At 39.8% G+C, this 27757-nt stretch overlaps 3 protein-coding genes and 1 pseudogene across 3 annotated transcripts; 3 read left to right on the forward strand and 1 right to left on the reverse strand.

The window, feature by feature from the left end:
* Nucleotides 1-684: 684 nt before the first annotated feature.
* LOC140507580 (olfactory receptor 51M1-like) lies at nucleotides 685-1647 on the forward strand. The gene has a single exon (XM_072615612.1). It carries the CDS (start codon nucleotides 685-687, stop codon nucleotides 1645-1647), a length of 963 nt encoding a protein of 320 aa, XP_072471713.1.
* Nucleotides 1648-9189: 7542 nt separating this feature from the next.
* On the forward strand, nucleotides 9190-9900 carry LOC140507581 (olfactory receptor 51L1-like; annotated as a pseudogene).
* A 5785-nt stretch (nucleotides 9901-15685) lies between these two features.
* On the forward strand, nucleotides 15686-16630 carry LOC140508730 (olfactory receptor 51L1-like). Its single transcript, XM_072616612.1, has one exon. It carries the CDS (start codon nucleotides 15686-15688, stop codon nucleotides 16628-16630), a length of 945 nt encoding a protein of 314 aa, XP_072472713.1.
* A 7282-nt stretch (nucleotides 16631-23912) lies between these two features.
* On the reverse strand, nucleotides 23913-25904 carry LOC140508731 (olfactory receptor 51B6-like). The gene has a single exon (XM_072616613.1). The coding sequence runs from the start codon at nucleotides 25902-25904 to the stop codon at nucleotides 24963-24965; it is 942 nt and encodes a 313-aa protein (XP_072472714.1). The 3' UTR covers nucleotides 23913-24962.
* Nucleotides 25905-27757: the final 1853 nt, after the last annotated feature.

Genomic DNA, 27757 nt, shown 5'->3' on the forward strand with positions numbered 1-27757 from the left:
TGTACATACTATTATTGTTAGATAGTCCACTATGATTTTGCATCAATAGATAAAGGCCAGATGTAGCATAAGGTCTTATCAACATTTTACTGAGCCAAAAATGAACTCCATACTGAGAGATGTAGAAAATCAGGATTTTAAGACTGATCAAGGATGAAATAGGAAAAAAAAGAGCAGGATGAAAAAAATATGCTTTCTTTTCCTGATCAAGTTTCTCACCTCCACTCCCTTCCACAAACCTATCACCCAAATGACCTTACTGTTTCTTTGTTCAAGTTCAAGAAGAAACAAATCTATTTATGAAGTTTTGGGTTAGACTTTGAAACTCTGTCTATAAAAAAATAATACAGCTCAAATCCACTCCAGCATGCCTAATGACAGGATTTTACTGTTATTAGGACAAAGTGGCTTGGTGATGAGGAAGTATTGTAAGAGTCACTTAGAAAACTCACAGATCATAGGGGTGGAGATGAAAGAGACAGGTGGTCAGATTCCCATCTTCCTTGCAGATGACAATGAATAGGGTGAGATTGGTATACGTTAAGGAGGATAGTGATGTGTTAATGAAGACAAGAAATGAGTTCTGATTCTGACATGTCTCATTAATAAATAACAGACACTTGATGGTTTTCTTTTCAGCCTGCTTTCCAGAAAGGAGGTCCACTTCCCTTCAGTCCTCATTCTATGCCCCTCATCAATGCCACCGGGTTCCGTCCTACTTTCTACCTCATTGGTTTCCCTGGTTTGGAGGCCATTCAACATTGGATCCTTATCCCCTTCTGCCTTATGTATCTGATGGCCATCTTGGGCAATTGCTTCATCCTGTTCATCATTAAGACAAACACTCATCTCCACACACCCATGTACTACCTTCTCTCACTGCTGGCCCTCAATGACCTTGGCCTCTCAGTGTCCACATTGCCCACCACAGTGGGCACATTCTGGCTTGGTTCCCAGGGCATCAATTTTGGCACTTGCCAGTTCCAGATGTTTTGTATCCATTCCTTTTCCTTCATGGAGTCCGCTGTGCTCCTTGTCATGTCATTTGACCGTTTTGTGGCCATCTGTTGCCCCTTGAGGTATTCAGTCATTGTCATGGGCCAGAGAGTGACTTGGGTTGGCCTTGCCATCATCCTCAGGGGTCCTGTGGCTCTCCTTCCCATTGTCCTTCTCCTCCAAGCTTTTCCATACTGTGGACGGCGAATCCTTTCTCACTCTTTTTGCCTGCACCAGGATGTGATTCACCTGGCCTGTACGGACACTACCTTTAACAATCTGTATGGGCTGACACTGGTGGTATTTACGGTGATTCTTGACCTGGTTTTCATTGCCTTGTCCTATGCACTCATTCTCCACTCCGTGATGGGTCTGGCCTCCAGAGAAGAGCGGCTACGGGCATTTCAGACATGTACCTCACATCTCAGTGCTGTGATGATTTTCTTTGTGCCTATGGTGGGGCTGTCTCTAGTACACCGCTTTGGAAAGCATGCTTCACCTGTTGTCCACCTCCTCATGGCTAACATCTACCTATTTGTGCCTCCCATGCTGAACCCCATTATCTATAGCATCAAGACCAAGGAGATACGCCGGGCAATTGTCAAGCTCATGGTGCATCTGAAATGGAGTTCTAGGTACGAGGGTCAATGAAAACTTTCCTGGGAGTAGGGTAAATAATCGATTCTTTTATATTCAATTAATGACAAATATTTATTAAACCTCTACTGGGTGCTAGACGTTGAACTCTATCTTGAGAAAATATGTATTTTAAATGTACAATCTCTGCCTTCATGGAGCTCAGCATTTAGTAGGTGTGTAAGACATCAACACACATAATGATAAGACAAAATGTAAGATGTGCATTGTGGACAGATGGACCAATTTCAAACCCAGAGTTATCAATGAAAACATCATGGCTCATATTTTCATTGAGATATATCTAGAAATGTTGAATTTGACTCATTTCTCCTATACCTCTGATCTAAGTGTCTGCAGTTCCCTTGTAAGTACTATGGTATATAAGGCATGGAAGACAGAATAAGTTTATCGTATCCAATATTTTGATTCAATTCAGTTTAATTCAATTCTGAAGCAGAGGTCCTAGCTCTTGCTCTAAGCCAACATTCTTGACATTAATGCAAAGACATGTATCCCCATTACAAAAAAATGAAAACAAAACTTGTGAAGTTGGAGCTGGGGGTGGGGGTGAGGAATTTGACACAAAATGCTATGTGAGATCCAAAAACAGAAGATCATTATTGCTGGAGGCTTCATGTAGGAGATGACACTTGAACTGGATTGGGTCTTTGATGATAATGTTAGTCAAAATCTTTCAGAACTTAAAGAAACAGAAGCTTCCATCCAGGACACTATCAGACACAGGTACTAGCTTTTTCCAACACAGATAAGATTTACTCAGAGACCCTCTGACCTGTTTCCCCTTCTGACCTCTTTGGTTCAGTCCATTCTGTGCCCAAGTTTCTTCCCTCTTTAGTTCCCCATGACATTAATAATTTTCTCTAGAGGACTTCTTCTCCCCTCTCATCTGGTTGTCTTTCCCCTTGACACCCCCTTACCCCCACTCCACCCCAAGCTCCCTGGGCTATTGAAGAAACTAGCCTCTTCCACTCTGCCAGTTCATTTCCAACTTGATGGTCAGAACAGTCCCCAGGCTCACATCTCCTAAATCATGGTGCTGTAGGCATTTCCTATTCCACAGCTATGAAGTAAGTGAATCCTAGGGACTTGTCATCTCTTTAGTTCTGACCACAAGAAAGTACAGTTATTGAACTTGACAAAGTACAGAGCCTAGGCTATAGAGTAGACTAGGAATTCTTATACTACAGGAGGCTTATTGGTGTAACACAGTGGAGAGGGTGTTGGACTTGAATCAGAAAGATCTGAATTCAAATATCACATGAGACATTTGCTAGCTGTGTGACCTTGGACAAGTAAAATCAGGGGACTGGATTTCAGAGCCTTAAAGGTTCCTTCTAGTTCTAAAGGTATAATATGACTGATGAGACGCTGGGGATTTGGGGGAGGGGTAGATCATGAAACTGGGTGACTCAGGTTTAGGTAAGAGAGGTGAATGGGAATTATATGTAGCTATGACTAGGGCACAGTGAATAGAGTGCCAGGCCTGGAACCAGGAAGACCTGAATTCAAATCTAGCCTCAGACAATTACTAGCTGTGGCTAGTCACTTAACCCTGGTTGTCTCAGTTTCCTCATCTGTAAAAATGATCTGGAGAAGGAAATAGCAAACCTCTCCAGTATCTTTGCCAAGAAAATCCCAAATGGGGTCATGAAGAGTCAGATATGACTGAGCAACAACATGACAAACTGTATGTTATTTTTATGACTAAATGTGTAATATATATGTTTGATATTATAAATTTGTAAATATTTCCTATTGGGTAGGGTGGGATCTGGGAAGAAACAAGATGTATATAATCAGCCTGAGTACCTAAAGTTGTGTGATGGCCAGATGGTTCTGAGAAACACTGACAGAAACAGATTCTTGGTCCAGAACTCTTTCCAGGGTCACCGAAATGAAAATAAAGCAATCAGACCACAGGAAGAACACTTCAATAAGGAGCCAGTTTCTGTGACAAAATACGTACCAAGTTGGGCAAAATCTTGCTATAGGCAAACCTTGCGTCCCAGACAACAATCTCTCTTCCAAGAACAAGCTGAGGTGTGTTGATTCAGAACCTCAGATCTCTCTTGTTCCTGTCTTCCAATTCGATCTGATTCAACCATTATTTACTGAATTTCTACTAGATATGAATCATTGTGCTGGGTAACAAAAAGATGAAACACAAAGTCAGAACTAAAACCTCCTTCTTTCTAAATCTTCTATTTTTAGCTGAAGCCAGACCCATTTCCTTTGTTCTATCTAGTTGGCCCCAAGAGACCACTAGCCTCACCCCCACTGTATACATATCTAATCCATTAGCTCTACAGATTCCCTTTGATGTAAGGAGAAGCCAGTAAGCCCCTCAAAATTACAATGTGGACAGAGTACCTCTGGAGAAGAGTTCTTTTGAGGAACCCATAATCCCTGAAGTCAATTGGACTGAGGATAAAGTCCCCTAGGATACAATTCTACATGTAGGATAAACACAAATCTATCTAAACCAGGAACAGAGTCCCAGATCTCCAGAAGCCAAAGCACAATTAAAGAACATCTAGAATCCCTGTCTCTTGGTGACTAGCTATTGGGACTATAGCACCCATACTTTAGATATTCAGCTCTTTTGCTATGTACTTTTAGTCAATATACAATTATTTATTAGGCTCAGTGCTAGACATGGGATAAAAAAAGATAAAAAATGAAACATTCTGTCCTCTCAAGGAGTTTACATTCTATGGGACAGGCAACCTGCATGGCAGAAGTGACAAACAAAAGGGCTGGGGGTCCAGTGTAGCCTACAACAATCCTGTCTGTGGCCTGAACCACATTACAATATAATTGGGAAATATTTAATAAAATAAATAAAAATAAAATAGCATGTAGATAACAATACATTTTTAAAAGTAAGTCAATAGGCCACCACAAAAATCCTTTTGTGGAGCTTTTTCTATTTAAAGTTGATAACTTAACGGGGGTAAAAAAGATAAATACAAAGTAATTTAAGGAAGCAGCTAGACAGATTTGGAAGGGGTGGGGTGGGCTAGAGGAAGCCACTTTCACTGCAAATAAAAACTATCCTTTTATATTCCTCTCTGATTCTAATTCTCAGTTCCAGCTTCAGGTCCTTTCTTTTTTTGGACATAGCTCTATTCCCTGAATTCCTGGTTCATTCATTCATTCATTTATTCATTCAACATTTATTTGCTATTCACTTATTGTGTCCTGAGCACTGTGCTCAGCTCTAGGGGAGAAATGAAGTTTATTCATTTAAAAAAAATGTAAATGTTGTTTTTATTTTCACATCCAAATTTCTCCCTCTCTCAATCCCTCCCCACCTCACTGAGAAGTCTAGATCTTATATGGGAGATGGTGACTAGTCTATCAAGCAATCAAGTTTATTATTCTCTGGCAATGTTCCCCATACCCACAGAGGGAAAATTAATAGATTGGGAAATAACTACCTTATAAAACAAAATTAAATGAAACTCCTAATTTTACAGAGTGGGAAACCAAGCCCTAGAGATGCATAATGATTTGTCCATCATCACACAGCTAGTTAGGAGTAAAGTCAAGATTTGAAGACAGATCTTTGGCCTCCAAATCTGGTGTTCTTGTTGAGGTAGCAATCCACTATCCTAGACTGCCTTTGAGCTCTACTGGGGGCTTGAGTTGTATTGTGCATTAAGTGCTTATCTGAGTAAGGAAGGACTATATTCCAATTCTGCCAGAGTCATTTAGTAACTATGTGACCAGAGGCAAATCTTTTGATGTCACAGTCTCAATACATCATTTGAAAAGTGGGGATAAAGATAGCAATAAATTACAGACATATTGTTGAGGCTCAAATGAGAAAATGAATTGGAAGGGTTTTATAAGACTTAAGGTGTTATATAAAGGTTGTTACCCTACATTTCCATTGAGGTTCTCAGGTTCCTCCTCTCTGAAAAGGTAGAGTTAAACTAGAAGATACCTAAAGTGTCTTTAAACTTCAAATCCTAGGAACATCATATGGCTTTGCTAGAATCTCCTGGGAGGAGAGCAAGGATACTGGCTCCACTTGACCATCACTCTACTAGGCTTTGAAACTAGCTCTCTACCCACATCGCAGTTTTCCCAGTTGTGATTAGCGTGCTAATGTTTTTAGAAGGAACAAATGAGATGTTTAAAAATGTAGATATCATGAAAATCAGGAAGATATTTACCTCTCTGAAAGCATAAGAATATGAGGTGAGATGTATGCATGAGGGCATTTGGGTGAGGACCCACAGACTGACGAAGGACATCAGTAATTGGGTAAGACTAGACTTCTGGTATCCCACTACCCAGAAGAATTGAACGAGAAGGAACTGTTGCAGATTACTAAGCTATAAGGAGATAGAATATACTTGTGCCTTGGGACTTCAATGACCATCTGGGGATCTGCTGAAGGAGGGAGGGTAAAATAGAAAGAACATTGGATTGGTGTCAGAGGACCTGAGTTTGGATCCTGGCTCTCCTATCTACTAAAGGAATAAGCCTCTTATCTTCCCTGAGTCTCACTTTGTTGATCTGTACAGTAAGGAAGTTGAGCTAAATAATTATGAAATGTTAGATTGATAGTTGGAAGGGTCACTAAAAGCAACCTCCTCATTTTACAAATGAGAAAACTAAGGTTCAGTGACATACCCAGGGTCACAAAGACAATGAGTATCAGATACAGGATTTGAAAACTAGTTTTCTTTACTCCCAGACCAGTACCCAATGGTATGATATGTCTCAATATCACTAAGGTCTATGATCTTCTAAGATTATGGCACATTCTCTGGTCTGAAAGACAAGCAGTTAATAAATTCTTGGGCAGCTAGGTGGTACAGTGGACAAAGTGCTGGGCCTAGAGTCAGGAAGACCTGATTTCAGATTTGACCTCAGATATTTATTAGCTGTGTGGCCCTGCTCAAGTCACTTCAAGCTCTTTGCCTCAGTTTATCATTTGTAAAATGAACTGGTAAAAGAAATGGCAAACCACTGTGCTTGCAAGGAAAACTCTAAATAGGGTCACAGAGAGTCAGATATGACTGAAACGACTGAACAACAAATTCTTGCCTTTGTCTTCTGGATAATTTCGCTCTTCAAAAATTGAAAGAAGTGAAAAGAACAGCTATGATGGATCTGCTTTCAACTTAAAGGGAAAAACTGGTTAGTGAAGTATGAATGATGCCAATTTTGGGAGGCAGTAATCATTTCATCTAAAGAGTTCCTGACCAATGGGGAAGTAGATACCAAGTATAATTTGATATGCTCCTTATACTATATTATTATAGATTTCAAACAGTTCAGAGAAGAAAAGGTCAACTTAAGTCTTGAGAACCTGTAAAGATGAGGCATGCAGGGGCTGTTGAAAACAGAGCCATTTACTGTCCCAAAGTAGGGTTCTGAGGCACTTGAACTTACCCAATAGACTCTACAAGAGACGTCAAATAAAGAGATGACTGGGAATATGGTAGTGCCCTGGACAATAATAAAAAAAGATAGGAACAGGGTAGGGGATTGAGGAAGATTGGAGAGTCAAGTAAAGTTTTTGTTTTTTAAAAAACACTTTGAGTTTGGTATGCCTATGGGTTGTAATGTCTCCTATGTGATGTCACCAAAGCAACTGCTGCATATGATGACTGTAACATAGGAGAAAAATAGGGATATATATATATATGTATATATATATATATATATATATATATATTCATCTTGGAATCACCTACATATGACTGGTAATTGAAAATAGAGAAACTAATGAAATGGTCAACTGAGGTAGTATAGAGGGAAATGAAAAGAGGGTCCCAGATGGAGCTTTGGGGGACACCCATGTTTAATGGGAGTAATGTCTGAGGAACCATGAAAGGAGATGAGGAATTATGAGGAAAATAGGAAGAGAAACAGGAGTGAAAATTTTCACGAAAACCTAGAGAGCAGAGAGTATCTAGTAGCACAATGTAGTCAGTTTTGTCCAAAGCTAGTGAAAGATCATGAATAGTAAGACTGAGCAAAGGCCACTTGATTTGACAATTAGGAGATCACTGGTAATTTTGGAGAGACCAATTTTAGTTCTGTGATGTCAAAAGCTAGGTTGTACAAGACTTTAGCAGTGAGAGAAGAAATTGAGATATCTAGTGTAGACAGCTTTCTTTAGTTGACATGAGGAGAGATAGATAGGACAATAGCTAGTTAGAATAGTAGGGCAAAGAATTTTTTTTTTTTTTTTTAAGACTGGGGGAGACATTGCTGTGTTTATTGACAAGAGAGTAAGAGCCAGAAAATAGGGAAATCCTGAAGGTCAGAGAGAACAGGGATTCTGGAGGGGACAATTTTCTGGAGAATATAAAAGAATCATGAGAATATAGTATTAAACGTACATGTAGAGGGGCTGGCCTCTACAAGAAGAAGGGCCATCTCTTTATCTGAGACAAGAGTGAAGGATATGATAGTGGGAGAAGTTTGAGTGATCTAAGGTAAGGGGGACAGTAGAATTGGAAATCTGCTTGACCCTCTTTTTTTGGTGGGGTTTTATGTATCAAGGTTCTTAGCCTAGATGGGAAATGGACGGGTGCGTAAAGACAATGATGTGTTGAATATATTTATACTTAAGTACTTTGGCTTAATAATTATATGTATTGTTAGATTATGAGATTAACGTTGTCAGTATCCCTTGATCATAGCATCAAACACCAATCACAAGAGATTAGCATTGTTCTGCAGGACTCTACGAAGTATTCCATGTAGGTAGAAATGGCCTCTGCTTAAAATTAAATATTAAAAAATAGTGTTGTATTTTTGGATACAAAACACTTCTCCATAGATACAAACATTTCTTCCCCTCCCACAACCGTACATAAAAGTATAGTTAATTTCTGAGATCTTTTTTTTGTAAATGAGAGAAATTTCGAAATTTAGAGCTAGAAAGGACATTAGAAGTCATTGTTTAGAGGTAATTGAAACTAACTGCTTTAAAGTAGATTGCTCAATAGGAAATATTGATTGATAATAAATGGATGAAGTTGCTTATTGTTGGTGGCTTTTGCATAGGTGCTCATCAGCAAAGGTATGGGAGTGTCTCAGGCTTTAAGGAGGGACAGAAAGAACTATTTTGGGGAGTCTTTTTATTGGACAATGAGTTAAAGATACTATGATTTCTAAGAAGCAGAGAATGCCCATTTGGATGATGGATAAACATGGATTTAGTAAAGGCCAAATCATCCCAGTTCTACATTCATCTCCAGCAGAAATACAGCTTGGGAATAATAGCACAGAAAATGCCCTGTGGATGTGAGGTCCAGTCTTAGGGACTGGCAAGGGATATAGAAAGAAACAGTAGAATTGAATGAAAGGTGGGGGTGGGGAATGGAGACTTTTATTAAAGCCTTTGCCAAAAGCAAAGCTTATGGAGATTTAGGGCAGAGGGAAAGTAAGAGATAGTCTGTGATTAATTAGAGGGATCAGCCTTTTTGTTGTTGTTCTATTAACTACCCAACACCAATTTATCCCAGGAAGAATTTCCAGGATGTCTAATTTACCTGGACCCATTTCAGCTTTACCACCTTTTTGTTGACCGGTTTCTCAGGCCTGGAGTGTTCTCACTACTAGATATTTCTGCCCATCTTTGCAGGCTATCTCATGGCTGTCCTAGGCTACATCACCATCCTTCACTGAGAATTCCCTGCATCAGTCCATGTACTACTTCCTGGCTATTCTGGCAGTGACAGACCTGGGTCTATGCATGTCGACTCTGCCCACAGTGTTGGGTGTGCGATGGTTTGATGCACGGGCTATTGGGCTGGTGTCCTGTATTCTCCAGCAGCATTTCCTCCACTCCTTCTCCTTCATGGAATCTACTGTGCTCTTTGCCTTGTCCTTGGACCGCCTGGTGGCCATTCACTTCCCATTGCTCTCAATTCTCTCTGGTTCCCATGTGGCATTAACTGGAGCATTACTGGGTCTGAGGAGTGCTGCTATCATAGCAGCCCCCTCAATCCACTTTCCAGTACTGCCATGCTAGGACTCTTTTTCATGCCTATTGTGTACATCAGGACATGACCCATGTGACCTGCTCTGACACACGCTTCAACAGCGTCGATGGGCTGTGCCTTATCACACTGGCCATGAGTTCTGATGTCCTTTTATCTTGGTCTCCATATCATTATCCTCCACACTGTGCTCTGCATGGCCTCTGCCAGGGAGAGACTCAAAGGCCTCCACACATGCGTGTCTCGTATCTTGGCTGTGTTGTATTTCTGATGGGGCGCTTGGGTGCCTGTGTTTGGACTCCAATTCCAAGATATTTCTCTCTAGCTTCAAAACACTATCCTTGGCAGTTTCTTCCTGCCCCAAGGACACTATGACTAGTAATTACTCATGAATGGGCCCCAGCAAAACTCTTATCTCTCTCGCTGGTATAGTAACAAACCGCACCTGTAGGAATTATTAGTTTGTACTTGCTTCGTACTAGGTCATAAAGATATTCAGTACCCACTGGATTGATTGAGTGGAGAAGAGAGGGTTTCATAAAAGAAATATGATGGCAGCAAGAGTGCTGATTTAGGACACTGATTAGACATGAAGAGTTGCAAAGGACTGTGAGGTTGATAGTATCATCAAGACATGAATCAATTAGGAAGAATGACAGGGTTCTTTTATTTTGGTTTTTGTATGAGTGGGTGGGAAGTCAGGGAAGGTAATGAGCTGTGTTTTGTAAATATGGAATTTGAAATCACCATGGGATAAGCGGAAAACAATGTCCTTTAGGTCATTGGAATTATGATGCAGGAGCTAATAGGAGCAGTTTGGAGCAGAGGTGCTTATTTGGAATTTATCAACATGGAACTGACCATTGAAGTTATATAACTGGGTAAAGTCAACAGGGGACAGAGTATGATGAAAGAGAACAGAAAAAAGGCAGAGCCTTTGGTAAAATCCACCCTTAGGAGTCAGCACAAGAAAGAGCCTTGCCCGACCTAGAATAGTCTTGACTTCCACCCATGTTTCTTACAAGAGGAGGCAATCTTCATCATTAATACAGTCATCATCATCATCATCAGTGGATAGATACAGATAAGTACTTGAAGGACAGGTAAGATTTAAAAGGCCTCAGACACACTTATTAGTTGTGCCACCTTGAGCAAGTCATTTAAACTTGCTTGCCTCAGTCTCCTCATCTGTAAAATGAGCTGGAGAAGAAATGGCAAACCACTCCTGTGTCTTTGGCAAAAAAAAAAAAAAAAAAGATTGAAAAACAATTGAAAATAAATATTTAAAACTTTTCTGAAAAATGGAGAATTGTACAAATTGATTTCTATCAATTCATCTTGATTCAATAAAATTATACGCAGCCCCAAATATTTAGGTACTTATGCTATGCTAAGCCATGGGAATTCAAAGGATCATAGGATCACAGAATTAGAGCTAGGAGAGATCTTAGAGGTCATTGATTCCACCTTTCTTATTTTACAGATGAGGAAACTAAGGTACATAGAAATTAAGTGAGTTGTCCAAGGTCACACATCTAGTAAGTGTCCAAGGTTAGAACTGAACTCTGCATTTTCTTCTCAATTCCAAGTTCAGTGCTCTATGCACTATGCCAAATGAAACGCAATCCTCACATTCAAGGGGTTTTTTTCTTGGTGGATTAAATTTATCAAGCACCTATTTATAGCAAGGAAAGAGAAAATATACACACATTTATTAATTGCCTTCTATGTGCTTAGCATATAGGATAGCTTAGGACTTTACAAATATTATCTTATTCGTTCCTCACAATAACCCTGGGGAAAGGAGAATATCATCATTCCTATTCTACAGTTGAGGAAATAGAGATTAAATGATTTGACCAAGATAACCTAGCTAGTAAATGTCTGATGCTAGATTTGAATTCAGGTCTTCCTAACTCCCAATAGTTAAGAATTCTGATAGGCAATGAAGTTACAGACAAAGGTGAAACAACTTCTTCAAGGAGCTTATATTTGAGTCAGGTGAAAAACATTCATACAAGAAAAAAATGCATAAATAATACAAAATAAATATGAAATAATGTCGGAGCTTGCAACAACTTGCAGAGACAGGAGGTAACATTTAGCCTGCAGGGGAGGTAGGGAAGCATAGCAGCTTTCCAGGATTGAGAGACTTCCTGTACAAAGGCACAGAGATGGGAGATGGAGTTAGAAATACAGAGGATTCAGTAGGTGAGTTTGGTTGAAAGCAGAATTTATAAAGGGAAATAATGTGAATTTGGTCTGGAAATGTCTATTGTACCCAAACTGTGAAGGACTTTAAAAGACAAACAGAAGAATTTGGAATTTTTTCATTGTGGTAGGAAGACACAGAAGCTACCTGAACATAAAGCATCACCCCCCCCTTTCTCTCCCTCTCTCTCTCTTTCTCTCCCTTCTCTCTTTCTCTCCCCCCCCTCCCATCTTCCTGTCTTCCTGCCTCAAGTGTCTCCCCACTCCAGTCCATCCTCCACTCAGTTATCACATTGATCTCCCTAAAATATTGGATGATCGGATTCTCCACCTATTCAATATTCAGTGGAAACTTTTAACCTCCTGGAGGTTAAAAACCCTTCATGATCTGGTCCCTTCTCACCTTTCCAGTCTTTTTACTCCCCTTCTCATACTCTACAATCCAGTGACACCGACTTTCTTTCTGTTCTTTTCACAAGACACTATCTCCCAACTCCAGGCATTTTGATCAGCTATCCAGCATGCCTGGGACTTTCTCCCTAATCATTTCTACCTCCTTTCTTCTCTAGTTTCCTTCAAGTCTCAGTCAAAATCCCATCTTCTGTGAAAAGGTCTTTTTGGAGACCCTTTTATAGAAAATATTATTTTTTATAAAAATATATATTATTTTATGAATTATTATATAATATTTTATAAAAATATTATTTATAAATTTTAAACATTCCTTTAAATGTTGACATCTAGATTCTTTCCTCTCTCCTAGGCCCTCCCTCACCCACTGAAAAGGCAAGCAATGTATCAATTATACATGTGAAATAAGGTGAAATAGATTTCCATATTACACATAGTGCAAAAAAAAAATAAGAAAATTATATTTCAATTGGCCCTCTGAGTCCCTAAGTTCCTGGAATTTTCACCAAATTGTTTTGGATCGCTGCATTTATCAGCGTAGCCAAGTTTTTCACAGTTGATTATCATTACAACACTGCAGTTATTGTGCACAGGAGGTGAATGTTTAGAGAGTTCAGCTGGGTTCCTTCCTATCACCTGCCATCTTGGTTCTGCCCCCTCCCGGGTCCTTCTTAACTTTAATGTCTTCCCTTTGAGACCACTCCCTTTTATCCTGTATGGACCTTGTTTGTGCGTTTTTGTTTGCATGTTGTCTTCCTCATTAAACTGTGAGCTCCCAGAGAGCAGGAGCTATTGTTTTTTTTACCTTTTTTTGTATTCCCAGTGCTTAACACAGTAGGCACTTAATCAATGCTTATTGACTTGATTCATGAATGCAAAGACTTGTTAGGCTGCTCAAAAGAGAAAATGTATTTGAGAGACTGTGTAAATGTTAAAGCCTTATATAAATGCTAATTAGCATTGCCTCTCCTTTCCTTTCTCTTAGCCTCAGGCTCCTTTCTTTAAGATGCTGGAGTTAGACTAGTTGATTCCTAAAGTCTTTTACCTGTGAAACCTAGAAATCTTGATCCACTAGGTGGGGAATGGGGCGGAGGAGGGAGGAACACTGACCCCAGAGGACCCCAGGGGCTGCCTGTGTGGAACTATAGGAGTCCCTTAGGAGTCACTACTGAGCCTCAGTCTCAAGTCCTGGGGTAGTATCTGTGAAAAGAGAGCTGCTATAAATATCTCAGTAGCAGAGGGTAACCCAGAGGCTCTCAACCATCACAGGGAAGGGGATTGGGTACCAGATAGGATGAGCATAGGCCTGGCTCTGCAGATGTAGGCAGGAAACCCAGCTGGCAGAGAAAACAGGTGAGTGAATATGGAAATTAATATTTGGTGGAGAATATTGGGGCTGGGGAGGAGTTGAGTCTGGCCAGAAGATGGTCTCTAATGGCCAGAACAGAATCTTGGATTGTTGATCTAGGGGAAGAGGAGGGCATATGAGAGAAAGAATTTTAAGTATTAACAATACCCATTTCTCACATTTTGTTAATAAAGGACATTCGGATTCTGCAATGTCATGGAATCTAAGGAAGGAAAGATTTTCAAAAAGAAATGGAGAGTTAAAAGTGTGAATTAATTTAGAGAGTTCAAGTAGAATTAGAATTGAGAAAAGCCTTTGAATATGACAAGTCAGTTTCTCTTTCTCTCTTTTCCATATGGGTGACCTTAGAAAAAACATTTTAGTAGGTGTGGAGAAAGATTCATTTTTAGTTTGTCAGGGCAAAAAAGAAGAAAAGGGATAGCAGGTATAGAGAACATCTGACTTAAGTAAAATGTTTTTCAACTCAGAGAAGAGTGATACATGTTAGAAGGGTGAGGGGAAAAAATCAAGGAAGAAGGAGAGAATAAAGATATTGATGAGAAGACAAAATTGAAGAAAACGCTCTCAGGGATCTGGAGGTGGGGTGGTTGGAATATAGTATATTAAAGGAGTTATTACATTTGGGAGGAAGAGTATTTCCAACTGAAAGTGGAGGAGACAATGGACACAGGCAGTCAATTACTCAAGAAGCATTTTTGAAGTGTTACTATTTGCTGGGCACTGTGTACAAGGGATACAAAGAAAGGCACAAAATATGGTTTCTGCCTTCAAGGAGATCATATTATAATGGGTGAGAAACATGTAAATAATTCGGTATATACAAGTTATTTTCAGAGTAGAGGAAAATAAACTCAAAGGGGAAAGTACTGCAGCTAGGGGAACAGGGAAAGTCCTCAAGAAAATATCTGAGCTAAATCTTAAAGAAAGGGGAGCATTAGAGGTGTGAGGGATAGACGGTGAAGAAACAGACATAAAGTGTGGTGTCTGAGGAATAACTATTACATTAGTATATCTGGATCATAGAGTGTGGGTAGGGGATGAAAGTAGAAGACCTGAATGGTTGGGGTCAGGTTATAAAATGAATGACACTATATGCCAAGCCCAAGACTATCTTTCATCCTGGAAATAATAAGAAATAGATGGGGCTGATTTCCTCAGACTTGCATATTAGGGAAATCATTTTAGCAACTGAGGTAAGAATGAATTGGAACAGGAAGGGATGTGAGTAGACAGGAATAGATTGAAGAGAGTGAGAGAGGGAAGGTAATTTGCTGGTAGAAATGGAGGGGATAGGAAAACACATGAATATAAAGGTACTGGTCTCAGCAAAGAGAAAGGCCACGTCTTCATGTGAGAATGGGTGATAGAAAAGATAGTAGGGGAATATGAGATGAAAAGGAGGGACGAAGAGGGACCTCTCTATGAATGGCATCCTTGAAGTTTAGAGATAGAAGTGACCTTAAAAATCATGTAGTTTAGTTACTTCATTTTATAAACTATATGACTGAGGCCAAAAGTTTTGAGGTTACTTATCTAAGAGGAAACATTAGTTGGTAGTAAATAAATCAAAGAATTCATTGTAGATGACTTTTGCATGTGCGCCTATTTGCAAAGAGCTGGGTGTATCTAGGGTTTTAAGGAAGAACTTGAACTATCTGGCAGAGCTTTTTACTAATTTATTAATTTATTAATCGAAGATATTAGGATTTCTGAGAAGCAGGGAATGTCCACTGGATGGCAAATGAAATGGATTTAATAAAGGTCAAATCATCACAGCTCTGTATTTTTCTCCAGCAGTAATATGGTTATCAGAGGAAATTCACAGTGAAGGCAATCTAGTTTTAGCAGTTGACAGGGGATACAGAAGGACATTGTAGAATAGGGGAGCATGAAAACTTTGGGTAAATCCTGTGTCAAAAAGAATGATCATGGAAATTCAGCTCAGGGTCAGGGTAACCAGAAGGTAAGTGATAATCTGGGGTTAATGGGAGGGATTGGACTTTTTTTGTTGTTTTTATTCTATTAACTACCCAATACCAATTTATCTCAGGAAGAATTTCCGAGGATGCCTAACCTGCCCAGGACCAATTTCAGTTTTACCACCTTTTTGTTGACTGGTTTCCCAGGTCTGGAGTGGGCTCACTGCTGGATCTCTATGCCCATCTTTGCAGGCTATCTCGTGGCTGTCCTAGGCAACATTACCATCCTTCACCTGGTGCGCACTGAGAATTCCCTGCACCAGCCCATGTACTACTTCCTGTCAATTCTGGCAGTGACAGACCTGGGTCTATGCATGTCGACTCTACCCACAGTGGGGGTGCTGTGGTTTGATGCACGGACTATTGGACTGGTGTCCTGTATTCTCCAGCAGCATTTCCTCCACTCCTTCTCCTTCATGGAATCTGCTGTGCTTTTTGCCATGTCCCTGGATCGCCTGGTAGCCATTCGCTTCCCATTGCGCTATGCCACAATCTTCTCTGGCCCCCGTGTGGCCCTGGTTGGGGCAGTACTGGGTCTGAGGAGTGCTGCTATCTCAGCAGCCCCCTCACTACACGTGTTCACTTTCCAATACTGCCATCTTGGGGCCCTTTCTCATGCTTACTGCTTACATCAGGATATGATTCATCTGGCCTGCTCTGACACATGCTTCAACAGCATCTATGGGCTGTGTATTATTATGCTGGCCATGGGCTCTGATGTTCTCTTCATATTGATATCCTATACCATTATCCTCTTCACTGTACTCTCCATTGCCTCTGCCAGGGAGAGGCTCAAAGCCCTCAACACATGTGTGTCCCACATTCTGGCTGTGTTGTGCTTCTATGTACCTGTGCTTGGCTTGTCCATTGTTCACCGCTTTGGGCGTCATGTTTCTCCTGTTGTCCACGTGCTTATGGGCACAGTTTCAGTCCTTTTCCCACCCTTGATGAACCCTGTGATCTACAGTGTCAAGACACAGCAAATTCGTCAAGCCATACTCAAGGTAGTCTCTTTGGGAAATCTCCAGTGAAGGGCCTGGGTTCTGCAACAGGCAAAATGTTGAAGGCTCTTTAGAGATGAACCAACCCCAAACAATGATTTATTTAATCATATTAAGTTGTCAGTCAACAAGAATTTATTAAAGATATATTGTATGCCAGTTACTATTCAAAATGCTAGACATGCAAAGAAAAATAATCACAGGGTCTCTACCCACAAGGAGCTCTAAGTTGTGAGGAAAAACTAATGATTCATGAACAACACTTCGAAGGCTTCTCTGGAAAGCTTTGAAGTCTGAGTAGATGTGAACAATTTAGTGTCTTCATCAGATAAAATTTTCAACAGAGCTAACCTAATTCACATAATATGCATAGTCTTTACACTAATTCATGTCATTTAGGCATTAAGTTTAAGTAGTAGAGAGGTAGAATAGTATAGTATGTAGAGAAGTGGCCTTGAAAACAAAATAATCCTGAGATCATGTCCTATCTCTGACATATACTAGCCATGTAACCATGGGAAGGTCCCTTAATCTCTCCAAAGCAATCCTCTAAGACTATAATTGCAAAAAAAACAAAAAACCAAAGGTGATGACCTATATTGGTAGAAGGAGTTTCCTTACCTGGGAATTCCCTACACAAATGAAATAATGGGTGAGTCCCAGGCCACTTGAGTAGTTGATATGTCAGTACCAGAGTCATGATTTTATCACAAGAGGGATCTTCTAGAGTCCAGAACTCTGTCTTAATAATATAGATTGTTACCTTCATGGCAGTTAATAGTTTTGGAGAGTTGCTTGGGGGTCACTTAGAGGTAAAGTGGCTTGATCATCATCCCTTATATGGTAACAAACCCAGGTCTTTCTGAATAAGATCTCTCTATCCACTATATCACGCTGACTTTTAGTAGGTCAGATAAAAGACTATAATTTGTATTAGTTTGTATTTCAAGTCTTTTCTTATATTTTTCCTAGTATCAAGGCATAGTGTGTAGAGAACCAGCCTCAAAACCAGGTAGATATGAGATCCAGTCCTGCCTCTGACACTTACTGGTTATGTGACTCTGAGCAAGTCACTTGAGTTCTCAATATTGTAGGAATCCCTCTAACCTGAGGAGAAGGTTCCTACCTTTATTAGCAGTTGGAGAGAGAGAGAGAAAGAGAGAGAATCAATACTTTGGGTGTGTTTTCAGGTACTTATCCTAGCCCAGGCCTGCAACTCTCAGCAATTCCTCAATAGCTGAGCTATAGCTTCTAGAGAAGCACCTTGAATCCAACCAGCTTGCCTTGGGGCGCCTTTTCGGGCTTGTAATACATATTTCTCCCTTTCTGGAACTACTACATTCATTTTTTTATTGGTTTATCTTCCACCTAACTTCTCATCTCCCATCAATTGTTTTTCTTAGCCCTACCCACTCTGAGATGCAAAGAAAATATTCAAAATGAAATTGTTGATAGGCCTACTATATTCTGCCTTGGTGAGAACCCATCTAGAGCACGGATTTAATTTCTACCAGACTATTACAAGAGTTCAGGCTAAAGAAATCAATGGCTTGAATTAGGATGGTGGCAGACTGACTGGAGAGAAGATGTATACAAGAAATACTGTAGCAGTAGAAATGGCTGATTTGGGTAACCGATTGGATATGAGGTATGAGTTGAAAAGAACTATAAGGGTTAGATCCTGAGTTGCTAGGAGATTAGTGATGCTATCAACAGACAGATATTAGGAAAAATGGCAGTCACTTATTTGTTTAGGAAGGGGAGTAAAAGGTAATGAAGTCTCTTTGGATACATGCAATTAAGGAGAGAGAGGTTATTGTTTGTCCTTCATTCTCGAAGAGAATGACATCAGGGAGGTGATACCTGATATTCAGTGCTGTGCAAAGTCACCTGCCTCACTTTTTACACCAGAGCTATCTGGTTCCATTGGTCAGATATGGATCAGGACAATTGGAGATGTCCCAGGATGCAATGGGAGACCTTGGCCTTTACAAGCTAAGATTTTAAGCAGTCTTAGTTTGACTGAGGCAGAACTCATTGAGTAATTAAGGCTTAATAAGAAATGAGGCAAAGAATGGCCTCTTTAAAAAAAAATAGATCTGGGAGGGGAAGTGAGCAGAAAAAATTGTTATTTACATTCATTCTGAGCCAATCGGGGCCCAAACAATTACCAAATAGTGTTTGGCCTGGGACTTATTGTTGGGAAAGAAAGGAAGGAAGGAAGGAAGGCATGTCACCCACCTGGAGGTGTAGTCCCCAGTGGGCAGCTCTTTTCCTACTCACAGATCTTGTGGTTTGTCCTTTGTTCTCAAAGAGGAGGTGATGCCTGACATGCAAGTGAATTGAATTTAAGTGAGGCAGGGCTGTGCAAAGTCACCAGCCTCACTTTCTCCTCTGGAGTCCTCTGGGTCCAGGGGCCAGATATGGATCAGGACATCTGGGAATGGTCCAGGATGCAGTGGGGAACCTTGGCCTTTTCAATCTAGGATCTTTTAACAGATCTCAGTTAGACTGAGGCACAGCCCATTTAGTGATGAAGGTTTAATAAGAAATGAGACAACGAATGTCCTCTTTAAAAAAAAAAAAGTAGATCTGGCAGGGGAAGACCTTCAGGGTTTAAAGTCTAAACAGAAACAATTGTTATTTACACTCATTTTGTTTTATAAGAAGGAAACAAAGGAAGGAAGAGAGGGAGGGAGAAACGAAATAAGTAATCATTTATTAAGCACCTACTCATAGTTGCTTCCTTCCTCTTGAGGGTGTGCTGTGTCCTGGGCACCTGAATGAATTGGAAAGAAAGAAACAAGGAGAAAAAAAACCAAACATTTATTAAGCACTTTCTATGGTATCAGGTCCTGTGTTAAATACTTTGAAAATATTATCTCATTTAAATTTTTTTTATTTTTCCTAGTATACAAAGTTGTTTATTCTTCTGATCAATAACACTGTGTTCTAAGAATCTATGTATGATTGAATATTTCTTTAACATTGCCAACAGGAACCCAACTCTAATTCCTGTTCCTCAGAGTAACTCTTTAGATGTTTAAAAATAGCTAAACTATGTGCCTTAAGACTCTTCCCAGATTGAGTATTCTTACTTCAGTCAATCCTTGTGTAGAGTGCTGTTTTAAGCTTCTTTATTCCCCTGCTTGTTTTCTTGCATATGCATTTCAGCTTGTCAATTGCCTTTATCAAACGTGACTCCCATAACAAAATGCGTTTCTTCATTTGTAGTCTTATGACAGCAGAGTATGGTGGGACTATTACTACCCTCGTTCTAGACCACTTACAACTTAATTAATTGATTAATCCAATTTAAGATCATTTTAGTTTTGGATGGGGACTGCTGTTATACTGTTAATTCATTGAAGTTAATAGTTAATGCAAATCAAGTTAATTCAACTTAAGATTGTATTAGGTTCTGTTTTTTTGGAGGAGGGCTTGCTATATTAAACTTTTGATTCACTGAACATTCAATCTATTAAAAACAACCTTAGGTCTATATCACATAAATTATTGTTTGATCATATCTCCTATCCTTTCTTGTCTCATTTAATCTTCACAATAACTCTGTGAGGTATGTATGTATATGTATATTATTATTATTATTCCCATTTCACAATTGAGGAAACTGCATCAGACAGAACCTCAGTGACTTGTCCAGGGTCACACAGCTAGTAATTGTCTGAGGCCACATTTGAACTCATGTCTTTCTTACTCCAGATCAAGTGCTCTATACCACCTAGTTGTTTGTTCCATTTTTAAAAATAGTTACACATGTGGTATGAGAACTCAAGAGAGCAGTCTGGAACAGAGACAGGTATTTGGAATTTCACAGTATAGAAATGGTAATTGAAGTTATGTGAGTGGATAAGGTTACCAAGGGAAAATGTTTTGAGAGAAAAAAGGAAAACAGGCAGAGCCTGGGATAAAACTTACACTTAGAGGCCAGCAAGTCTGAAATTGTCTGGGCCATGTCCATGTTCCTCACCAGATTAGATGATCTAAAGAGTTAATGCAGAGCAGACAGTCTTTGCTACCAATATGTCAGAATAAGATAAGCAAAGAAATTGTGAGTGAAGTGAAAAACTCTCCTTAAAAACAGGAAGTTGTGGCTTCAGGCGTTTTGTCAATTCATTTTCATTAGATGAAAATGTACTTTGTACCTATGTCATAATATGCTAGGCCATAGGGAGACAGAGGCAAAATGAAAAACAGTTCCTGTTTTCAAAGACTTTATGTCCTGTAAGATTCAATTCAATTCAGCAAGCATTTGTTAAGGACTTGGGATGTGCTAGACATTTTGCTAGGGCCTGGAGTAGGGATGGGGAACCTGCAGCCTTAAGACCACATGTGGCCCTCTAGGTCCTCAATGTGGCCCTTTGACTGAATCTAAACTGGCTGCACTTGATGATCTAGAAGGCACAAGTGGCCTTGAGGCTATAGGTTCCCTATCCCTGGTCTGGAGTTACAAAGTCAAAAGTGAAAGTCTGTCTGAAAGAAGTTTAAATTCTACTGTGAAACAGAAATAAATAAATATGAAATATGTACAAAATAAAAGCAAAGTGACTTGAGAGTCTACTGACACCTTGAGTAATCAGGAAAGCCCTCTTGTAGGAGGGGAGTCCTTGAACTTGATGGGAACAGGAATCCAGAAGGTCGAGGTGAAATAGAAAAATATTTCAAGTCCGGAGATTGCCTTTGCAAAGGAGTACAAATTGGTGAATGAATGTAAGGAACATGGAACATGAAGGAGGTCGGTTTGATTGGAAGTCATGTTTGTCCTTTGTTTTGAAAAGGACCATGACATCAGGGAAATGATGACATGACTTGCAGTTGACTTTGATTTGAGGGAGGGAGGTCTGTGCAAAGTCACCAGCTTCACTTTCTCCTACAGAGCTATCTGGGTCCAGTGATCAGATATTCATCAGATTATTGGAGATGGTCTAGGGTGCAGTGGAGACCTTTTTAGGCTAAGGCCCTTTCAGGTTCTCACTTTGAATGAAGTACTGCCCATTCAGTGAATAGGCCTCTTTAAGAAGTGATTCAAGGGATGGCTATCTCCAGTCATCATGATGAATATCTGGTTACTAGACCCAGATGGCTCTGGAAGAGAAAGTGAGGCTAGTGACCTTGCACAGACCTCCCTCACTCAAATTAAAGTCAACTGCAAGTCATGTCATCATTTCTCTGATGTCATGGTCCTCTTCAAAAACAAAGGAGATATACAGCCTGTGAGTAGTCTGAGCTGCCTGAATGGGGACCCAGTCAGCTGGATAACTCAGCTCACCCAGGAGGTTAATTTTGATGGCTGGAAGCTGCTCACTTAACTTGGAGTTTACTGGCTATATTCTTTCTTTCCTTCCTTTCTTCCTTCCTTCCTTCCTTTCTTCCTTCCTTCCTTCCTTCCTTCCTTCCTTCCTTCCTTCCTTCCTTCCTTCCTTCCTTCCTTCCTTCCTTTCCTTCCTTCCTTTCCTTTCTTCCTGTCTTTCTGTCTTTTTTTTCTTAAAGAGCAAACCTTAAACCCATCTCACTCTGGAGCTAAGAGATAGGGCCGTAATAGGTCCCTGTCAAAGCTCCACTTAATGGTTATATTTTGGGTCCTCCTGATTTAGAGTAAATGTCTATAGTAACTGTTTCTCTTTTGATATGCAACCTTGAGGGTCTTCCCCTCCCAGTTTGATTGAAAGTAGAGTTCATGAGGGGAAAGGATATACAATCAATCTGCATCTCAGTGGTGAAGTGCTTTAAACATCAAAGAAACTTAGTTTTTATCCTATAGGCAACAGGAAACCATGGAAATTTCTTGAACAGGAAACGATATTTATTTGGAGAGATGGTATCTATGTATGTATATATATATATGTATGTATGTATATATATATACACACACACACACGCACATACATACGTATACATATGTATGTATGTGTGTATATGGGTGTATGTGTGTATGTGTATACCCACATATGTATATATGGCACAAGAGCCATGGCATTGTCCCTGTCCACGGTTAGGTAACATGTGAAGTACTGCATACAATGTTGGGTGTCAGTTGCATAAAGGGCATTGACAACACTAGTGTGACTAGAGAAGGAGGGAGTAGAACACTTAGAGGACTGGAGATTATATGCTTAACACTTGAAGGAACCAGGAATATTTAGTCTGGAGAAAAAGAAACTTTGGAAGATATTAGTAATAGTTCCATAGCTAAGAGAACTGGGTAGTGTGGAGACTGAGTGTGTGTGAAGAAGATATGGAGTTGGAAGGGAAATCTAGTCTGTATGCTGTAGAGGCCAAATGTGGAATTTCCACTACTGTTACTTATGAGAATAAATTCCAATAAAAAGTTAGCAGGAATATACCAATTCAATTCTGTTTATTGTGCTAGCTTCATATGCAAATACGCCTGAGATGATCCAGTTGAGATGTATCTTACATTGAAATCAATTAAAAAGCCAACAAATATTTATGAAATACTTTCTTTGTGCCAGGCACTGAGGCTACAAGGCAAAAGACGGAAGCAATCTTTGCTCACAGTGAGTTTATATTCCATTAAGGGAGATAACAATAATATATAAAAATATATATGACATTAATATGAAATCAATAAATACAAATACACAGAAAGTATTTAAATGCAAATTAGTTTGGGAAGGAAGGCCTTAGCAATTCAGGCATCAGGAAAGGCTTTATGATGAAAATGGTACTTAAGCTGCATATTAATGCACTCCAGGTATGGGGACTGACTAATGCAAAAGCTTGGGGATGGGAGATGAAGAGTTATGTGTGAGAAACAGAGACAAGTTTGATCATATTGAAGAATATAGGAGCTAGAGCAGAGTCCAATATTTCCTGGTTTTCTCATAATAACTTTTAACTGAAAAAAAATTGAAGCTATATTGATTAGTATCTTCCATCAAGATGAAAAGAAATAATGGATATGTATCACAGAATTGATGAGTTTCTAAGTTATAAGTGCTCAAAGAGGTCATCTCATCCAACCATATTCAACTGATATACTTTCATGGCATTATAGACAAGTGATCACCTACCTTCTGTTTGAAGAATTCTCGTGTGGACAAGTTAATATCTTCTGAGGGATCTAGTTTTACTGTGTTTTTCTTCTCCTTCTTCTTCTTTTACAATTCTAATTATTAAGAAATTCTTTTTTTTTTTTTTACCTCAAATACAACTTCCTGAACATCCCCAAATTGTTCCTAGTTCTAAATTCTAGGGTCAAACAACACAAATCTAATCTACCTTTCATCTAACAACCCTTCAAATATTTAGTGCATAGAATAGAGCTGGAAGAGGCCTTAATGATCATTTAATCACACTTCACTTTATACATAAGAAAACCAAGACCCAAAGATGTTAAATGACTTGCCCAGGGTCAGAGGTTGTGATTTATTGAAATTTCAACCCAGGTTTTTGGATTCCAAATTCAGTGCTTTTTTCCCCCTGGAACAAACAAAATATAAAAGGAATTTAAAATGACATACTAGGATTTACCACCCACTCAGCTACTCTATTTGCAAATAACATGAAGTCTTCAGTATAACACATGGTTCTTCCAGGTCTCCAACAGTGATGTTTTGGAGGAAATTTCCCACACCTGATCATTTAATACCCCTTCTGCATGTTCAAAGAATGTGTGTGTGTGTGTGTGTGTGTGTTCATCCTTCATTGCCGAAGAAGACCATGCCATCAGAGAAATAATGACATGACTTGCACTTGACTTTGTTTTGAGTGAGGGAGGGCTGTGTAGACCACCTCACTTCTCCTCCAGAGCCATCTGAATCCAGTGACCAGATATTCATCCTTGGAGATAACCAAGGATGAGGCAATTGGGGTAAAGTGATTTGCCCAAGATCATATAGCTATTGAGTGTCAAGTGTCTTAGGTGAGATTTGAACTCAGGTCCTCCTGACTCCTATACTGGTGCTCTATCCGCTGTACCATCTAGCTGCCCCTTCAAAGAATTTACCTCACAACTGGAGCACTGATCTTTCTTTTTCTTCCTAACCTTCTCTGATTCTGAATCTAAAATATTATTTCATAGGAACTTATTCCTTGACCTCATGCCTCCCTTTGATTGTGTCTTTGGAAACAGCCCTGTGCAATTTTCTTTGGGTTCACTGAGACCCCTTTCCCTTTGATCTTATATCTATTAGCTTTTTCTTTAGGATCAACTTGCTTGAGTGGACAACTCTTCCTTACATTTGCTTTATAAAATCATATAAAACCATTACTTCCATATAGTTTCTATTATTATCATTATATTGGGATTATTTTTCCCCTGAATACTCATCTCTGTAAACCATATCTAAGGACTTCATAACCTTTGTCTAAAGAGGGGTCACATTTCAGGTTTGCGATGACAGAAGATGTGGAGAAAACCACTCTGTATTTGCTTAGTCTTGATACTATAAATAACTGGGTTCATTAATGGGGGAAAAAGGAAGTAGACATAGCTCATTGTGATGTGAACCACGTGTGGTATATGTTTCCCAAATCGATGGATAAAAGTCAGCCCAACCACAGTAACATAGAAGACAAGGATGCAGCAGATGTGGGAAACACAGGTGTTGAGGGCCTTGGTCCGTTCCTCCCCAGAGGCAATGCCCATGACTGTCTTGAGTATCAGAACATAAGAGAAGACAATAATCAAAAAGTCCATTAGTACCATTGCAAACACAACTACAACAGGATAGAGGCGATTGAAGGTGATGTTGGCACAAGCCAACTTGATGACATCCTGGTGGAGGCAGAAGGCATGGGAAAGGATGTGAGAGTGACAATAAGGGAGCCAATGGAGCCTCACAATTATGGGCATAATAGACAAAGCAGCCCTCATCAGCACTCCAATCCCAATCTTCATCACCTGGGAATTGGTGAGGATAGTGGTGTATCTCAGTGGGTTGCAAATGGCAATGAAACGGTCATAGGCCATGGCCAGCAAGACACCTGACTCCACTATAGAGAGTGTGTGGATGAAGTAGGACTGGGAGAAGCAGATGCCATGGCCAATCTCTCTCTGATCCAGCCATAGGACCCCCAGAACAGTAGGCATTGTAGTTAAGGTCACTCCAAGATCTGTGGCTGCCAGCATGGCCAAGAAATAGTACATGGGTTCATGGAGGCTCTGGTCATTCCTTATGAGGAAGAGGAGAGTGCCATTGCCAAAAATAACAGAAACATACACTGCAAAGAAAGGGATGGAGATCCAGCGGTGAGCTGCTTCCATGCCTGGGAAGCCAGTCAGCAAGAAGGGATCCGTGCTGCTGCTATTGGACCACATGATGGGATAGGGTCTTTGCAGGCAGAAAAGACTCCCTTCTGAAGGCTGTGACTTATGCTTCTCAAGTGCTGGAGTTTCCTGAAGCAAAGGATCTGGTTGCCTATTTAAATGACGTCCATTTTCCCAGCACCAATTCAGGAATAGCCAGGAAGGAAGAGATGTGTCTCCTCTCCAGAAAGCCTGAGGGATAGGAAATAGATACATAGAATGATATGATCTTAGAACTGATTGGGAGGAAAGAAGTCATCGAATTCAGCTTATGCCTGAATAGGGATCCTATTGACAACATCTATGCCCAGTGGTCATCTGGCCTCCCCTTTGAGGTCTGTAATCAGATTATGCATGCCAGTCATTTTTTCCCTTTGGTCATATGATAAGTTAGTGATAGAGAATGTCCTATCTCCCAAAGAAGGCTATTCCATTCCATTTTTTGAAAGCGTTAAGGGTTAGGATATTTTTTTTTTCTATCTATTGACTTCAACTCATTGCTCCTCATTTAAGAACTTATGTGTAGGTAGCACTTTAAAATCTGCAAAGCACTTCACATATATTATTTCACTTGAGCCTCAAAACTAACATTGTTGTATGTATAGAGTAGGTCTTGGAGCAAAGGAGAAATGGGTTCAATTTCCACTTGTGACACATACTACTGTGTCCCACTGGGCTTGTGACTGGGTCTCAATACAACTTTTCCACCACATTAGCTCAATGTTCAAGTCTTTCCAGAAGAACCCAGCTGGTGCCTGGATACTCTAATATGTCTTTGCATGCTTATCAATGTAAATAGTGTCTTTCCACATTACATTGCTGTGTTCTAGGATGTGGAACTAAATGTATCATGATGTGACTGGCTAATATTGAATATGATAGAAATTAGAGAAAGTCTCCTCCTTTCTGCAGCCCCACCTTCAGAGAGGTAGAGGTCCAGAAAAAACTGACCTTTCTTACCTGTCTGTATCTGTCTGGGACATTGTGAAGTTCAAATACCAAATACCAAAAACGCTTCTGTTTGAAATTCTAGCCTCCTTCCTCTGGCAAACTTCACCTCTTATATGTCTTGAAGAAACCTTTATACTCAGTAAAGAGAGAGATCTTATCTTTCTCATAAGCTATTCCTTAACCTAATAAAGAAGAAAAAGATTCTTTGCTAATGCTCATTTGAACTATGTGCTAAGAATTCATAGATAATGAGAACCTAAGAAAGAAGAGTGATTAAAGTTAGTGATAACAGGAGGTAACAGGATCCATTTGAAGAAAGTGACAACTGGGTAGAATCAGCTCCTGCCTCTTTGTACTCATAAGCTGTAAGAAAGCAGTACAATTCTATGTGTTCAAGTGTGTTTAAATACACTCCTCATTATCTCTGTTATTCTGTTCTCTCTCTTTGTCTCTATCCATCTGTCTATATTATAAATGTAAAGCGCTCTCTCTGTCTCTCTCTCTCTCCTCCCCTTCCTTTTTTCCTCCTTCCCTTCCTTTCTCTTCCCCCTCCCCATTCTAGAATGACAGTGGATAGAGAGCCAGCATTAGAGTGAGGAAGACCTGGGGTTTAGAGTTCTACCTTACTGCATGATTCTGGACAAGTCAAGTAACCATTTAGTGCTCCCAGGCAGTTCTAAGGTTTTAAATTCAAGTTCTAGAAGAAGGAGGACATTTCCTATATAGCTGAAATCATGGGTCTGAATCAAAATTAATATGTAGAGGTGTGTGTAAGTATATTCATGCAGGCATATATATATATATATATATATATATATATATATGCGTGTGTGTGTGTATGTATGTATACACACATATGCATATACACATGGTCAGATTTGTGATTTTATTGGTGTGTGGAATTCCCAGCAAGA

This window comes from Notamacropus eugenii, chromosome 5, assembly GCF_028372415.1.
Source record: "Notamacropus eugenii isolate mMacEug1 chromosome 5, mMacEug1.pri_v2, whole genome shotgun sequence".
In the NCBI taxonomy this organism is placed as follows: domain Eukaryota; kingdom Metazoa; phylum Chordata; class Mammalia; order Diprotodontia; family Macropodidae; genus Notamacropus; species Notamacropus eugenii.